This window comes from Schistocerca serialis, chromosome 1, assembly GCF_023864345.2.
Source record: "Schistocerca serialis cubense isolate TAMUIC-IGC-003099 chromosome 1, iqSchSeri2.2, whole genome shotgun sequence".
NCBI lineage: Eukaryota > Metazoa > Arthropoda > Insecta > Orthoptera > Acrididae > Schistocerca > Schistocerca serialis.
This window is the reverse complement of record NC_064638.1, coordinates 829,876,096-829,894,433: the sequence shown is the minus strand read 5'-3', so window position 1 is coordinate 829,894,433 and position 18,338 is coordinate 829,876,096. Positions and strand designations below refer to the sequence as shown.

At 36.4% G+C, this 18,338-nt stretch overlaps 1 protein-coding gene and 1 non-coding gene across 2 annotated transcripts in view; both read right to left on the bottom strand.

The window, feature by feature from the left end:
* Positions 1–18,338, bottom strand: part of LOC126484723 (uncharacterized) — an 83,089-nt gene that overhangs the window by 30,802 nt on the left and 33,949 nt on the right. Inside the window, exon 3 of the mRNA XM_050108321.1 lies at positions 15,801–15,870. Coding sequence (XP_049964278.1) covers positions 15,801–15,870 — 70 coding nt within the window. The remainder of the gene's footprint in view (positions 1–15,800; positions 15,871–18,338) is intronic.
* Positions 2,077–2,150, bottom strand: Trnat-ugu (transfer RNA threonine (anticodon UGU)). Its single transcript has one exon. It is a non-coding gene; the product is annotated as a tRNA-Thr (tRNA).

The window sequence follows — 18,338 nt, the reverse complement described above, 5'->3', positions numbered from 1 at the left end:
CGAATCATGGTACACAATGTGGCGATCTGATGGCAGGGTGTGGGTATGGCGAATGCCAGGTGAATGTCATCTGCCAGCGTGGGTAGTGCCAACAGTAAAATTTGGAGGCGGTGGTGTTATGGTGTAGTCATGTTTTTCATGGAGGGTGCTTGCACCCCTTGTTGTTTTGCATGGCACTATCGCAGCACAGGCCTACATTGATGTTTTAAGCACCTTCTTGCTTCCCACTGTTGAAGAGCAATTTGGGGACGGTGACTGCAACTTTCAACAAGCTTGAGCACCTGTTCATAATGTGCGGCCTGTGGTGGAGTGGCTACATCTACATCTACATCTGCATCTACATCTACATATATAATCCGCTTGCCGCCAAGCACAAGCAGTGTGCGGCAGAGGGCACTATTTGCACCCAAGTCATATCCCCCCCCCCCCCCCCTTTGTTCCACTAGCAGATTGTGTGAGGGGAAAAATGACTGTCTGAACACCTCAGTACAAGCTCTAATTTCCCTTAGCTTTGAATGGTGATCATTGCATGATTTGAAAGTTGGTGGTACTAATATATGCTCTACATCCTCAGTGAAGATTGGATTTTGGAATTTAGTGAGCAGCCCCTTCTGTTTAGTGCATTGTCTGCAAGTGTGTCCCACTTCAAACTTTCTATGAGATTTGTAACACTCTTGCGATGGTTAAATGTACCAGTCTCGAATCTTGCTGCTCTTCTTTGGATGTTCTCAATCTCTTCAACCAGACCCAACTGGTAATGGTCCCATACAGATGAACAATACTCTAAGACTGGACAAACTAAAGTATTGTAAGCAATTTCCTTTGTTGAAGGACTGCATCGATTCAGGATTCTACCAATAAACCACAATCTAGAGCTCGCCTTACTCATTACTTGTGTAATATGATTGTTCCATGTCAGATCATTTCGAATAGTCACACCCAGATACTTGACAGATGTTACTGCTTCCAAAGACCGGGCATTTATTCTGTACTTGTACATTAATGGGGATTTTTGCTTTGTTATACACAGTAGGTTACACTTACTAATATTGAGAGATAACTGCCAGTCATTACACCACACATTTATTTTCTGCAAATTATCATTGATTTGTTCGCAACTTTTGTGTGATACTACTTTCCTGTAGACTACAGCATCATTGGCAAACAGTCTAATGCCGCTGTCAATACCATCAACCAGATTGTTTATGTAAATCGTAAAAAGCAGTGGACCTATTATGCTGCCCTGGGGTACACCTGGTTACACATATTTCTGTTGAAGTCTCCCAATTCAGGATGACATACTGCTCTCTGTCTGTTAGAAAACTTTCTATCCAACTGCATATCTCATTGGATAGACTGTAAGCACACACTTTATGAAGCAAGCGACAGTGTGGAATTGAGTTGAACGCCTTCTGAAAGTCGAGAAACATGGAATCAACTTGGAAGCCGGTATCTAGAGCCTGTTGTATATCATTCACAAAGAGGGCCAGCTGTGTTTCGAATGACCACTGTTTCCTAAAACTGTGCTGGTTTCTGCAAATGAGCTTCTTGGAGTCCAGAAAGGTCATTATGTCCAAACAAATCGATGTCAGTGAAATTAGCCGGTAATTATGTGCACCCGATTTTCTACCCTTTTTATAGATTGCTCTAACCTGGGCCTTCTTCCAGTCCTGTGGAACTTTCCAATGTTCCAGTAATCTCTGATAGATGATGGATAAAAATGGTGCTGTATTTGTAGCATAGTCAACATAAAATCTTACAGGGAGACCGTCTTGGCCAGATGTCTTCCTGGTGTCTAAGGATCTTAACTGTTTTACAATCCCAGATACACTAAACACTATGTCAGCCATCCTTGCGTTTGTTCGATAATTGTAAGGGGGGAATGGTGCTGCAGTCCTCTACCGTAAATGAGTATTTGAAAGCTAGGTTTCAAATTTTGGTCTTCTGTTTATCACCATCTGTTACATTACCCATTCTGCCAGCAAGAGAAGGTATTGAATTAATGATGACTAACTGACAACCTCAGCTGCCGACAGGTGTTGTTATTATACCTCGATGTGGACAGCTGAAAATGTGTGCCCCGACCGGGACTCGAACCCGGGATCTCCTGCTTACATGGCAGACGCTCTATCCATCTGAGCCACCAAGGACACAGTTGAATAGCGCGACCGCAGGGACTTACCCCTTGCACGCTTCCCGAGAGACTCACATTCCCAACTGTCCACAATTCTACATATGTATTTTACCTTATAGACATTTGCCCACCCACTCATTACTCGCGCACGCTTTAGTGATTCCCGTAAGAGTTTGGGCAACCTGTGCGCATTCGCACAGACGAAGGTCAATGGCTCAGTAGCCTTTAACTATATATACGAAGACAGTAACTTGTTCTCGAAAGAACAGATACTGTTGATGACCGTGCAGCTTTTCCCTGGAATAAATGATGACTGACTGACAACCTCAGCTGCCAACAGGTGTTGTTGTTATACTTTGATGTGGACAGCTGAAAATGTGTGCCCCGACTGGGACTCAAACCCGGGATCTCCTGCTTACATGGCAGACGCTCTATCCATCTGAGCCACCGAGGACACAGATGAATAGCATGACTGCAGGGACTTATCCCTTGCATGCTTCGAGGTATAACAACAACACCTGTCGGCAGCTGAGGTTGTCAGTTAGTCATCATTTATTCCAGGGAAAAGCTGCACGGTCATCAACAGTAACTGTTCTTTCGAGATCAAGTTACTGTCTTCGTATATAAAGGTACTGAATTATTTGTAGCGTTCATAGATTTTACGTATGGCCAAAATTTTGTGTGGTTATTTTTGGAATCTGCTGATAAAATGTTGCTTTCAAATTCGTTAAAAGAATCTCTCATTGACCTTGCAACAGCTGCTTTCATTTCGCATAATTTCTATTTGTCAGCGGGGCAGTGACTATGTTTAAAATGACTGTGGAAAATTCTCTGCTTTCTCAGCAACTTCCTAATATGTTTGTTGAGGTGGAGCCTTTCCTTCCCCTATATTTTTGCTAGGCACATATCTCTTTAGCACATGGTGGACAATAGCTTTAAATTCCGACCAAAGATACTCAATATCTCTGTGTCCCATGGTGAATGCTTGGAGCTGACTATTAAAATATTCATTAATGGCACTTTTATTTGGTTTTCCAAACAACAAAACGCTATGCTGTTTTTTTAAAAAAAAAAAAAAAAAAACTTCCACTGGCATAGCAGCCACAGTGACATTATGGTTGCTAATACCTCCTTCTAGATTAACTTCCTCAAAAAGATCAGGTCTGCTTGTCGTCAAGATATCTAATATGTTCACATCTCAAGTTGGTTTTCTAACCAATTGCTCAAGGTTATATGTTTAGAGTACTCCTAGAATAACTTTACACGAGTCTTTGCTTCGGCCCCCTGTGATAAACATGTAATTTTCCTGGTCAGTGGACGCCAGATTAAAGCCTCCACCTATAACTAATGGATAATTTGGATATTTATTTCCTATGTACTCAAGAGTTTCCCTGAAATGTTCTGTGATGTTTGTTGCGGATGCTGGTGGTCTATGATTGACAGTTTTATCTGGACTATATCACAGTCCGACCCAGTATTGATCTCAACTGCATTTAAACAGCTTTTAACTGCAATGAACACACCTCCCATTGCATTAGTCCTATCCTTCCTAAACATTGTCCAATCCGAGTTCAAAATTTCATTGCTATTTATGTCTGATTTCAACCAGCTTTCGGTATCTAATACAATATTGGCATTACTACTGTTTATTTCAGAGAGTAACTTGGGGATCTTGCTTCAAACATTTTGACAATTTACTAACATGAGATTTAGTATATTTAAGGACTTTTGAATGACCTGTTTAGGCAAACTAACAATTTTTACAGCTGGCACACTAACATCAGTGTCATGAACTGGTAATTGTTCAGGCCAGCAGTTTGTTTTCCACGGGGGGCGAACCTCATTTAAAATACCCCCAAGTGCATGCCACAAGTATTGTGCTACCCCAGTCCACCCTGGGTACAATGCTGCAAATCATCAACTTGGCTTGCACTCCACAAGAGATGGAGGCCACATTCGACAATTTAGCCAGCTGTTGAAAGGACCCAAGGATTTCCACAGAACCCCCATGACTAGCATCGTTGGTGCCGTCATGTGCAACAATCTGCAGCTGGCTGCACCCCACATGCTTGATAGCCACTGGAAGAGCCTCTTCCACATCCCAGACAAGGCCCCCTCAGCAAGCACACTGAGTGAATGTTGAACTTCTTCCCCACCCTAGCCGCTATGTTCCTGACCCGCCTAACATTAGAGCTCCTAATAACTAACAAATGCATATCCCCATGTGCCTGTCTGGACCTTGCTGAGGAAGTGTCCACTTTCCTGACAGAAGGTGCATTCTGATCCGGCTCAATCCCCCCCCACCCCCCACCCCCCACCCCCCCACCCCCAGCATCAGATAGCACACTGAATCTATTAGCTACACAACAATAACATCTCTGTAATAGACTAGCCTGCACAGAGTCCTGACCTGAATCCTATAGAACACCTTTGAGATGTTTTGGAATGTCGACTTCATGCCAGACTTCACTGACCGACTTCAGTACCTCTCCTCAGTGCAGCAGTCTACGAAGAATGGGCTGCCATTCCCAAAGAAACCTTCCAGCACCTGACTGAACAAATGTCTGCAAGAGTGGAAGCTGTCATCAAGGCTAAGGGTAGGCCAACGCCATATTGAGTTCCAGCATTACCGATGGAGGGCGCCATGAACTTATTCTATACTGGAATGTGCTGTACATTTCCAACAACTCAGCATGGAATGTGACAGCATTATTCCCTTTCAAATGCAGAAAACAAATTACTGTTCACTACCCCACTTCATCAACGGCCTGCACGATTTTGTTTGGGCTCCTCTAGAGGCATGGTACAGCACTATGACATGGGGATTTCAATGTATACCAGGAATGCAGACATGTACCTGCAAACAAACAAGAAGGTAATTATGTAATTTCATTATTTGAAGCTATAATTAAAGCTTTGTGACTGACCCTTGCAAAAGAAATAGGAATAAGATTGATAAAAACGAGTATAAAAAAATAATGAATTTTAATCTGCTGACTAATTATCTGAAATTTTATGAAGTTTCTACCACATAACAGTACAACGTCATGACAAAAATAAAACTGAGATTATCTTTACATAATGCAGACATAATACATAATGACTGTAAGAAGTGAAATTAACTCAACAATTCACTTAGAAAGAACTATCTAAATAGATAAATGACATACCAAATAAAACTTTTTAAATATCTGGAAATAAAAAGGAAGTACAGCAGAAAAGAGATTGTGAAGATGTCTTATAAAAAACAACAGAATTATTGAAAAGATACAATACTGTAGCATTATGAAAAGTTTAAGGGATACTTTGAACCAGTTCTAGTCACCCACTGTCCTGCTTGATTCATGAATAGTGTAATGCATGTTTTTGTATTCATTCATTCATCAATTTCTGTATATTACATCAAAGAAATCATTCTGGGATGTGAAACAAGTCAAGTTAAGTATTGACAAAAGACAAGAAAATCATGAAACTCATTTGTAGTGATAGATAATTAACAATACAGTAACAATGAATTATTAGTATACTGCTTCATGCTATTCTTTAACATCAGCTGAATTCAGGCTGGTTAATTACAAAGAAAGCTGCTAATCTGACAAAAGCTGTGGTTTCTGGCAAATTTATATTTATTTGTTTACACTGGTATTTTTGAAAGGAAACAGTTACCTACATAAAAAAAATGCAGAATACTCAATACCATATATTTCCAACGGTCATGGAGCTTGGCAATTAAACAGTGCCTATGTGCAATGTAGCTCACAGAACTTTTCAGTCTTTGAATCCCAATATTCAGATAATTTGTAAAAGAAGTGTGTTTCCAATTTTCTTTTGGATTGCTTGGGATTCACAGTTCTTGCTTTGTGTTAATTGTGAACTTTTTGAATACCATTGCACCAGAGCACATAAAGAAGCACAGTCTATATGAGCATTTTTTTTGTAATATGTATTGCAATTTTGTAGATGTCAGTTCAGTTGAAACTGATTTTTGTTGTCAGTAACAAAACCAATAAGGACTATAGTTACTGGGATATGAGCTGTTAGCAACAAAAGCAATAAGGAGAAAGTAGGAAATGAGAATAAGAATTCCAGGCTCTTTAAAGAGGCCTCTACTATTTCTTATTTTACACAATATTGTTAATGGTCATTTCTGCTGAATAAATACTATATTTACTTTAAGTGCAATGCCACAAAAGATAATCCATTAAGATAACATGGACTGGAAATATGCAGAACTCTCTTCTCTTAGAGAAACACAGTGAGATGTGCTTCTAAGGGTAAAGTAAGTGGAATAGTATTTACGTAAGTTAAAAATCAAAGTAAGTCCAGCACTAATTCTTTCAGAACCCTATATGTTATGTTCGTCATGAAGTTAGATTAATGACTGAGTCACTGTCTGCCAATTAATGCTCTGCTTTCTATTATGAAGGTAACACTCCATCCATGCAAGAGGGATGCCATTACTTCCATAACACTTTAGTCTTTAAGTAGAACTTTCTGATCTACACAGGCAAAGGATGTGGCAAGGTCACAGAATACAAGGACAGATAATTTTTGTTGTTTAGCACTGGCGTAAATGCTTTCATGGTGTTATGTATGATTTCTCAGTGCAAAACGACTTATGGAAGCCAGACTGAGAGGCTAACACATACTGCTCAGAGAAAAATTATATAGCCACTTCTCAAATATATTTTGAAAGATTGGAAGGAATGAAATGGATTTGTAATTATAGGTGGTATGTGTATCTCCAGTTTCATAGATATGTGTTACTACAGCATATTTACATCTGCAGGAAATATGTTATGAGGCATTACGAAATTACAAAGTTAACTTATTGGAAGCAGTATCAAGTCAGCATAAGATATTAACTTTCTGCTAGGGACAGCATCATTACCAACAGCACTGTCTGCTTCAAAAATATCTCCCCATAATTTTTCTTTAAACACTGTGATTGGCTAACTGTTTGTAATTACATAATGCAATACTTTTGTATGATCTAAACCCATTATTTGGCTCATTATATTGTTTACATTTGTTCATCATGATCAGATAAATTATTGAATACAACTTCTACATCCAAATCATTGGAGGAAACTGGGTCTACAAACAAATTTCCAGCAGCTCTTGCACTTCATTTTGCAGTTGTCACAGGTAACTTTATCCAGTAAATAATCCAAAGCTACACAAAATTTGGGCTGTCCTGCTAATATACTGAATACATAAATACTGCAAGAATTATTCTAGCCATGTGTTTCACCACACTACCTGCAGTGTGCTGTATGAATTCTAGTATTATTCTTGGATTTAACATATTTTGCGGTGTAATGTTTGTCAACAGTTGTTATTTGTCATGCATCAAATTAGTGATGTCACATTATACCTGAGGTGGTCCATTTTAGACTAAAATTTGCTGTTTAATACAGTGACAGCACAGCTGTGCACAAACCATGACTTTTCCAAAAAATTTCTAGAAGCTATCAATCATTGCTTCTTCAGAATAATGATCAGTTATGGTTTTATCAAGCAACAGATTACATTTCTATGAGTTTCATTTCTGTAGTTAGTGTATACATTGACTTGTTCCATGTCATTGACTATTGCACTGATTGGTGGGACTTCAGAATATGATGAAAGAACGAGATGAAAACTATGAAGTCAAGTCTTTATTGAACTACATGTTGTATGACTCACATTTTATGGTAAATATCAGTCTTTACACATAGGGAGACACTTGTTTGATTCTGTGATGCATTTTTTGTAACAGAAAAAACAGTAAATAGTCAATGTACAAACAAATTAATGTTGCAGATGTGTAAAAGATGATTGGAGATCAACAAAAAGGTACAAAACCTAACATATTCATAAACTTTCTCTTTAAACCCATTATTCTAGCGAATATTTGCATCTCATTCTTATTTAGATTTGTTTTCTCATACGTTTCCTCTCTCTCTCTCTTCTTTTTTTTCTGACGTTTCTACTACTAGCAAGTTTTCAGACTCTGGATTTTTTTTATCAGACTGCTAATTCAATTAAATACACTTATTATGATATGCTTAATTATGAGGAATATGTCATACTTCAGTATGAAATGTAAATGCCTTGACATGGGTTTAGTATAGTATCTCATCCAGCAATGTACTGAAGTATGTGATACCTGTGTATTCCATAACCTTATGGCTTGACTCATACAGGGTTTGACACTTTAATATACAGCTGGGTAGATGGTTAATATGTTTGTCATAAATTGAGAGGTTATTTCTTTTATTTGAAATTATAACACTTAATTTTACAAATGAAGTTAACACTGTGGTATTGTATACTTTTGTTTACCAAAAACAGATTTTACATAATAGATATTAAGTACCAAATCTGTGTGGGTGAGTGCTAAAGTTTGATATTAGTCAAGTAAGCTGTATGTAAATCCACTATTGAAATAAATCCATCATATACCATTTTCAGCAATATAAATACTAATTTGTCACAGTATTCTAAGATATTTTACGAAAAAATAAATAAACTTTTCTTTGTGAAATAAAATATGTAATTGTAATTTACAGAAGTTACAGCAATTATAACTGATTGTGACAGTGATGTATTTTATTTTTTTTGTGTTGTGAGATTATCAATGCATATATGTAACCTCTCTAACACAGTTTTGATCTTTGCCATAAACTTGGAGTTTGAAAGCTTTTCGCTATGTTCTTTACTGAACGTTTTTGTATACTTGTATTCATGATTATAAGATAATTGTGTATTTTAAGGGGAATAATTTATGTGGCTGGATGATGGGTAATGACATCATGCTATTCCACATCATTGTTGACAAGATCGAGAAACTCTGCAATGACATACAGGTTTTGGAACATAGAGGCAAGGCAAGTTGGAAACTCTCCATTTGTTATGCCTTTTACTCCCATCAACAACTATTTTTTCTCTAAATTTTATTCTGTTTTCAGTGTAGATATCTAAGGAGTATGAGACACTAACTTAAATCTCTTCAATGGTTAACTGAGCTTGTCCACTCTTAAATTTATTATCCAAATTATTATTTAAATTGTCCTGATTTCAATTTCATTAGTGCACATAGATTTCATTAGGACAGTATTAATTAAAATACACCTGTAATTGAAGTTAATGCTACAGTTCATTGTTAGCAAAATATTGTGTAGTGATCAACATATTTGGGTAAAATGTTGCATACCATTAAAAAGGATGTCAATACAGCTCTTTAATAACACACTTTGAATTATGTGAAACTAATTAATTTATGAGATAACTGATGCTGAAAGTTCCATAACATATTATTTCAACTGTCCATTTTCTGCTGTGCTTCTTAGGTTCTGAACTTTGACACTATATTCTTGTTGCTATTATTTTTTCAGAATTAGATGACATCCCTTAGTACTTGATTAAATCACTAGTTAAAATTTTGTATAATTTATTATAATGTAAAATAATCTTCAAGGAGGATGCCATACTCATAAGTAGGTTATTCCCCATGCAGAAGCATAATATAGTTCTATAACCTTTTCTAATTTACTAACCTTCAGCATATTCCACTAACCAAACAAGTATTAGGATTCATATTTCATTTGGAACAGGGAAATCTAACCTTCAAAACATCACATAATTTCTGAGATTAACAAATATCTGTACATCAATTTTTAAATTACACACCCCATCCCAAAATTGCCAGTCTGTGCCTAGCTAGCATGATGCTAACCACTCTATGTTAGTATTTATTTATTTATTTATCCCTCTGTAGACAATAAATATTGTATTTGTGTTGTCCAAAAGTACATGTAAATTTATGGGAAACGATTTGTGCAGAAGGAACCTAAAAATTTTACATTAAGTAGTACAAAGAATAATACATACAAAATTGTACAAAAAATGTATATTAACAGTATTGGTGAAGATTTCTGAAGATTAGATGGGTAGATCACATAACTGATGAGGAGGTATTGAATAGAATTGGGGAGAAGAGGAGTTTGTGGCACAACTTGACTAGAAGAAGGGATCGGTTGGTAGGACATGTTCTGAGGCATCAGGGGATCGCAAATTTAGCATTGGAGGGCAGTGTGGAGGGTAAAAATCGTAGAGGGAGACCAAGAGATACATACACTAAGCAGATTCAGAAGGATGTAGGTTGCAGTAAGTACTGGGAGATGAAGAAGCTTGCACAGGATAGAGTAGCATGGAGAGCTGCATCAAACCAGTCTCAGGACTGAAGACCACAACAACAACAACAACAACAACAACAACAACAGTATTGTAACTGCATAGTAGGTTTGCCATAAGGCTTTACTTTTGTCTTCCCTAAACAGGAAGCCCTTATATTCACTACAGTAATTCAGTAAAGATTTTACTACATTCAGCAGCTGTCTATCAGATATGAAAAATTAACAGAAACTTTAGGAGATGAAAGACAGTGTTTTCAGTTTTGCCTTAATATAAACATTATCAGACATATTTATTGTCCTAAATAGTCATTTACCGAGTAAAAACATTGTCCAAGTACAAATTCTTTAAATTCTACTTTAAATCTGTCTTCATCTTCTAACTTTCTGATGCTGGCTGGCAGTATGTTGTAGTGTTTTGTACCAATATGGCTCATATGCCTTTGTGCGAGTGTTCTTTTTGTTCACTGAGTATGGAGTGCTGTGCTATTTTGAATATTGTACTTATGCAAGTCAGCATTTGTCTGAAAATCTGCAAGGTGGGCCCTAACATATGAAACACATTTGCATATCTATAAGGGAGGTATTGTTACAATTTTTAGCTTGTTGGATAAGGGTTTGCATTGTGTCTGTGGATGACTGTGTGTTATTATTCAGATAGCCCTCTTCTGTAATGGAAAGATTTGTTTTAGATGGCAAGTGGTGGAACCCCAAAATATTATTCCGTATGTAGCGAGAAACTGAAAATAGCCAAAATATGCCTTCCTGGCATCCTCTGCAGTACAGACATTTACAATAATTCTAAGAGCAAAACAGGATGAGTTAAGTTTCTGCACAAGTTTCATTACATGGTCATTAAAATTAAGATCTTCATCTACATGAATCTCCAGAAATTTTCTTGATGCCACTCTGTCTATGGCCTTGTCACCCAACAACAGATCAAGATTTACATTTTGACATATTTTACCAAACTGCATGTAATTTGTTTTATTTGCATTTAATGTCAACCAGTTTGCATTGAACCAAGTGTGGACATACTTTATTACTTGATAAGTAGTTGTTTGCAGCATTTGCTTTGGTGCACCTATTATCACACCAGTGTCATCTGCAAATAGTATGGCCTTTGCTGTTCCATCTGAGGCGTGAAAGTCATTTCTGTAGACAAGGAACAATAAGGGACCTAGAGTACTACCTTGCAGCACTCCTATTTCTACCTTTTTTTTTGCATCTGATACTAAATTTATTTTGTGGATTGAGTAACCTGACATAAGTCCTACAATCTGTGTTTTGTTTTGCAGTTATGATTCAAACCACTTTCTTCCTGTTCCATGAATACCTAATGCTTCCAGTTTTTCTAAAAGAATGCCATGATTGACAGTGTCAAATGCTTTGGAGAGATCTAAATATATTCCTACTATGCTGTTGTCTTTATCTAGATTTTTGATTATTTGTTCAGTGTAGCACATTAGTGTTGATTCTGCATTTTTACCTGCTTGGAAGCCATGCTGATTTCTATTTAGTAACTTACGATCATTTAGATATTTGTTCATTCTGTGCTTTATAAATTTTTCTATTATTTTAAAAAGTGCTGGAAGAAGGGATATTGGCCAATAGTTTTCTACCTTATGCTTGTCACTGTTTTTGAATAATGGCTTCACTTTTGACATTTTCATCCTTTCCGGAAACACTCCTTCACAAAATGATAAGTTGGCTATGCATCCCAAGGGCCTTGCAATTTGTGCAGCTGTCATTCTTATGATATAAACAGGTACCTCATCTACTGCTGCTGACATCTTAGGCTTCAAATTTTTTTATTACTTTGAACACATCATGTTCATCTGTTGGATCTATCCTCATGCTACAAGCAGCTTCTGGTAATTCGGGATTTTCATGGTTTCTACATTTTGAGATTAATGAAGTGGCCGCATTTATGAAATAATTGTTGATGTAATTTGACAAATCCTGTTTTTCAATACTTCTATTTTGTGTGTTTTTGAGAATGGTATCCTGGTCTTCACATCTCTTTCCTGTTTCAGTCTTCACAATACCACATATGGCTTTTGATATGTTATCAGACTGTCTTATTAAGTTGTCATTACTCATAAATTTTGCTTTGGCAATTACTTTTTGATATACCCTCTTGTAATTTTTAACATATTCTGTGAGCTGTGGAGCTGTAGATATCTTTGATTTTGAATTTAGTCCTTTAGAGTTCCACAAGAAGTTTTGATGTCAACTGTGATCAAAGAACTTTGCTTTGCATTGTGATGTGATGTATTCTACTTTGTATTGTGATGTGATGTATTCTAGACAGCTTCTTTGGAAAGCACATTTCGAAATATCCCATGAAAATTGAAGAAAAAGTGTTATGTGCATCATTTGTACTTGTTAGGGACAGCACTTATGTCCAGAATTCACTAGTTAGGATATTTGTAAAATCTACACAGTTTCCAATGGAAAATTTACTTTTATATGTGAAGTACAATTTTTTTCCTCACAGTGGCATTGAAGGAATTTCAAGAACAAGAGCATTATGGTCTGATAATCCCAAATGAGTATTTGTTTCTGTGGATCGTACATTTGAAAATTTATTTTCTATAAGACTGTTTGTATTATATGTTACTCTTGTGCATTTGTGTATGCGTGAAAACAGATTGAAACTACATAACAGCTTTAGGAATTGATTTTTTAGGCTTCTTACATTCATAAAATTTATGTTGAAAACCCCACAGACAACTGCAGCGAGTGCATAGTTCAGATAAAAGTTTTAGTTCATATAGAAAAAGTGTAACATCTTTGTCTCAGTCACTCCTAAAAGATGGTGTCTGGTAAGCTTACACTTTACATTATGTGATGAGTTCAAATAAAAGTTTGTGATGGGTTAGCACATAAGCAATAATTAAGTGTTGATGTTCCAGAAATACTACTCACAGGATATTGTAATCAATCTTGGTGGCTTTACAAAAGAGCAAAGCGAGTGCATTATTTTGTTGTGCTGCATTGTCACTGTGTTTTTGTTCTTCACTGAATTACTTTGCTATTATTATGGACTTGAATATTATGTCTTGTGAAAACTAGGAAGAGTTGTTGCAATATAATCAGTGCCACAAATGCATCTAATGCAGGTACAGGGGGTCCTTTATTGTATAAACCATGTAATGTGAAACTGAAACTGACCATCACAATAGCTGTAGTGCCAATAAAAGTCAAAAAAGCCCCTTAGCCATAACATCTGTATAGTACATAATTTCCAGTATCCTGAAAGTCAGTCTTTTAGCTTATGTCTGTGAAACATCTAGGTATGAGACTTCAAGAATACAAGGACAATACAGTTAAAAAGGACTGTCATGAATTACACTCCTGTTGACTCAGAATGTGAACCTTATGCAGTGTGAAGAAAATGGCATTAATTCTGCAATGACTCATGTAAATGCAACAAGGCTGGCTCCATATGACAGGGCAGTAAATCAATAAACATTCCAGGTGAAGTGAAATGTGACAACAAACCAATTTTCAAAACAGCGTCAGCCCAGGTAAATTCTTCCACACTGTGACCACATGAAACAACGAACTCTATGACAGTGATGTGAATGCAGGCAACATGGCCAATTTTACACCTTGGTACAGTGGATTTTCCCATCAAAATTGACTCTGTGGTTACATCAGACTCAGAGACTGTAATGGTACTGGTGACCATGACCACAATTTGGAGCAATGAACTGTCTGTGTGCTGGATCCAGCAGTTCAGCCATGGCATGCCTGCAGTTATGAACTCCACCATTAATGCCCAGCCAACCAAAAGCTTGGTTCACAGTAATAGAAAACATATTTTGTCAACAACCAACCAACAACCAACAACAATTTACTCTGGTCATTAGCAAATTGAATTGCCAAACCATAGCATTAGTTTTAGATATTATTCTGCACCTGCTGCCAGACTGAGCTTGCAAAAAATTTAAAAAATCCATTAATTTCTTGCTGTACGAGATCCACCAACCTCTGGATCAGACTGGTGATACCAAGAAAAATTTGGTGACAAAATGCCATCAGGATTCCAACGATATCTGTGTACTTTAGTAGGCAGCTCCACAATGTTCAGTGCTTTGTAGCTGCACATCTGGCAGCAACAAATACTGGTCCAAGTACAAACAATGTTGGCAGTATATGATGATAAATCAGGTTGCCTTTAGGGTCTGCATAATGCTCGAGTTGCTCATATCAGTTGCCGTGTTACCAGTGTTGGACATGGTATTCAAACCTGACTGATACCTGCCGAGCCACTCTGAAGTGACTATTTCAGACTGTTAAGTCATCACACCAGAATGCCAGCTAATGTTTCTGAGATGTTCCAAAGCTTATGAACCACAGTGTAAATGCTATGAACACAGGTACGTGGCAGCAATGATGGGCCACTGACAGTCAAGCTCTATCAAACCCAGTGTCACTGCCATGAGTACAGTTACAAGGGAACAATGCTCATGGGGTATGGTTCTACCGCAGACTGTGTCCAACATGCTGTACATTGTACCTCATGGTGCAGTTATCCAAATGGCAATTACAGTTTGAGTTAGGCACAACAAATTGTGCATCAGACAGAAAGCATTGCCAGCAACATTAACTTACACATGAAATTTCACTTTCACTTTCAATTGCTCCAGATGCCATGCCAACACCTCACACAACAACCAATCCAGAGTCACCAGATTAGATTTTCCTGTCACTGACCAACCCCACTTCACAGTCTTCAGATATGCCTGAACCATAGCTGACAGCTTTGTCACCATCATGGCATCCAATCCACACAAGGAATGGTCATTTGTTGTGTTTGTTTGTCATGAGAGTATCGATTTATTGATAGGTTCATATGAACTCTCTGACACTCACTTTTGTTCTTAGCTGTAATCCTGAAAGTTCAGTGCTTTTCAATATATTCTTTTCTGAAAGTTATTGTATGCTTCCATTGATGAATAAAAGTTAATTCTGCATGTATAAAGGATACATACCTTATGTGACTGATCTACCTAACCATACCCTCATGTATTTATGGAAAATGCTGTGACCCACTTTTATATACAGTTTTTCTTGCAGTTTTTGTTGTAGTGATTGTGAGAAGAAGGTTTGTTAGAGTTTGTTAGTCTGTCAATCAGTCTTTGTGTATTTGTATTTGGCTCTTTATCGTGACTGACTTGATAACTAATAATAAGTAACAAAAAATGGGGAAAAGCACTGTTTCAGCAGCTTTACCTAAAGACCTATGCCATAATATTAATGACGGTAAGTTTATTTGTGTGTGTGCGCATGTGGTTGTGTGTAGTGTATTCCTAAGCACCCATAAAGTGCAACTTACATTTTGCAATTGCAGAAAAACAAAAAGCATCTAGCAATAGTTATTAATGTTCAGGGTTTTGAAAGCATAAATTTATTACAATTTAAAGTTAGGAGTACCCAGTACCAAAATAAATATTAATAACTTTCAGTTATCTGCTTACCAATGGTTTCTTTGGGTGTTGTTGATGTTGATTCTTTGTTTTTTTGGTCTTCAGAGTGGAAAGAAGGGACCTATAAGAAACAGCAATTATCATAAATTATTTAAACTAATTAGATAAAATCTCATGAGCAAAATCATATGCCATGGATGATGGAGAGGTTATTTAAGAACTAAGTAATGTCATAATGTGTATTAGAAGGCCATTTTCATATAGTGCTTTTGCATGCTTGACTGATCACAACAAATGACTATTAATTTTTGTTCTTGTTGTACAGAAGATCTATTGACAGTGCATCGAGGACAGTGAACAACACTGTAAAACTCAACAAGTTTCATTACAACATGACCATCTACCAAACAGCACTTGTGATTCCACATTACAGAAATGAAGATAGTTTATATGAGTAACAATCTAATATCCACTGCTAAGGTACAGCTGATTCATGAAAGTATAAGATGTGGAAGTTTGACCAAACATTAGCCAAATACCCGTCTGTAGTAAGCACTCATGAGATAGAGTCTGATATGTCAAAAGGTATGCTTAATAGTTGTTACCAACAAAAATAAGTAACTGGGACAAGTAACATTTCACAGATTTAAAAATTCTTCATCAAAACTTGCGGTCCTGGACTTAAAATTGTTTAAAATAATACACAGCCCTCTGAAGCTGAGCTCCAGTCTTTGAACTGGACCTTACTTTATGTCACTGAGCACTGGTATATAGAGACAGAAATCCAACATGTAGTATGAAGAGACAGCTTCTTAGTGTAGTACTTCTTCAAAGCGTGGGGGACACTGTGTTTATATGAGAACAGGAACACAGTTTAGATTGAGACATAACATCAGAGCATTCAGTGAAGACAAGCACTTGCCAGAAATGTGAACAGTTTTCAAACTACAGAAAATGGTATGAACAATAATCAGTTATTGAAATGTAGCAGAAAAGGACAATATGTTAAGAACAGACTGATACCAGGTCAACCAAAAACTGAGATAACTCCATACATTGCTAAATCCGTGTATAACAACCACTGTCAGTGTTTTGTACTTGCATTATTCATGTAAACCAGACATTTTTAGATGTAATTTGTCAACCTACTCTCTTATTTAAAGAAATTTACATGATACTATACTGAAAAGGTCTTTATCATAGCCAAGTAACGTAAAGAAACACAGTTACTGATATATTTTGAACACTGGTGCAAAAAGTAATACTTGTATCAAATAAAATGTGACAAGATTACACCAAAACATGTTAGGAATATCCACATTTACAAAAATTGAAATAATTAACATATTTGTGTAAATCATTGTTCAGAAAAGTAATATATTTATATAAGTTGCCCAGTGTAATTCCATTAATCTATTATAAGGTACAAAGGTTCATACAAAAGCAAACTGTCAATAACTAATCAGCAATTTAGAATTGTACAACATTAATTGTAATATGTGCAAAATCTAGTAACATAATGTATGCCTTCAGCTCTGATTATTATAAAAAATTATAAAAGAAGCAGGGTGGTAGCCATGTATGCTTCAGTGCTGTATCAGAGTTTGTAGTTTGAAGACAATATATTATGTTGCTAAAAGTTTGCAATAATTATTTTAAAGGTGCAGTTTGAGTAAATTATTTCATAGTTGGTGCATCAAAAATTGCCCAAGAATACAAGGAAAAGAACCAAAAGCAATATTTACAATGCAAGAGCTTTGAAATTTATAAATTTACACCACCACCATTCATGAACAGCCAGCAAGTTAAGAACTGAAGTGTGCCAATTTCAACCTGGTAACATTTTATTATGCATATAAAAAATAACCTTTATAATTACTGAATAAAAAGCTATGGCTGTGACCATGGAACAAGATGTTGACTGAAGTTAAACTTACCAAGAAAGAATAAATATAAAACTCCAAAATGACAGCTCTACCAACAATAAAATAGTACACAAAATTTCTCAAGGAAATTAAAGAGTTTACTTAAACAAACTTATCTAAAAAGTCAGTTAAAAAGTGCAGGTTTAATAACACATTCTATATAGTGAAGCATTACTTAGATACCTCATGGTAAGGAATGAATAATAATAAAAACTATACATTACTTCACAAGATACTTCTGCATTAAAATGCCCACTTCTTTTTTATTTTCTGAAAAACCTTACACCAACACTCTGCAGTGAATAATATTGACATCTTATTATCTTTCTGAGCTCAACAGCTCATCCATTATTGAGGAATGCTGGCTCAATTTTTTAGGCAAGGAAATGGGAAGCTGCAGTAGAAAAAATGGAAACCAAACATCATTGTCATGGTCCTCAGATCAGCAGACAATCTGTGCATTGTAAATAATATGACTGTAGAGTGTGTAATGTACGCCGAGATCATTATTGAAATATGAATGAATCATTTAGAACTAGGTATTTCATTATTAAAAACAGGGTAGTGATTCTTCTGGGAAACCTGAAATTCTCATGGAATTATATTTTGCCTGGAAAATCAAGGAAATTTCATAAAATGTCAGAGTATTCTGTAGTTTTAACCT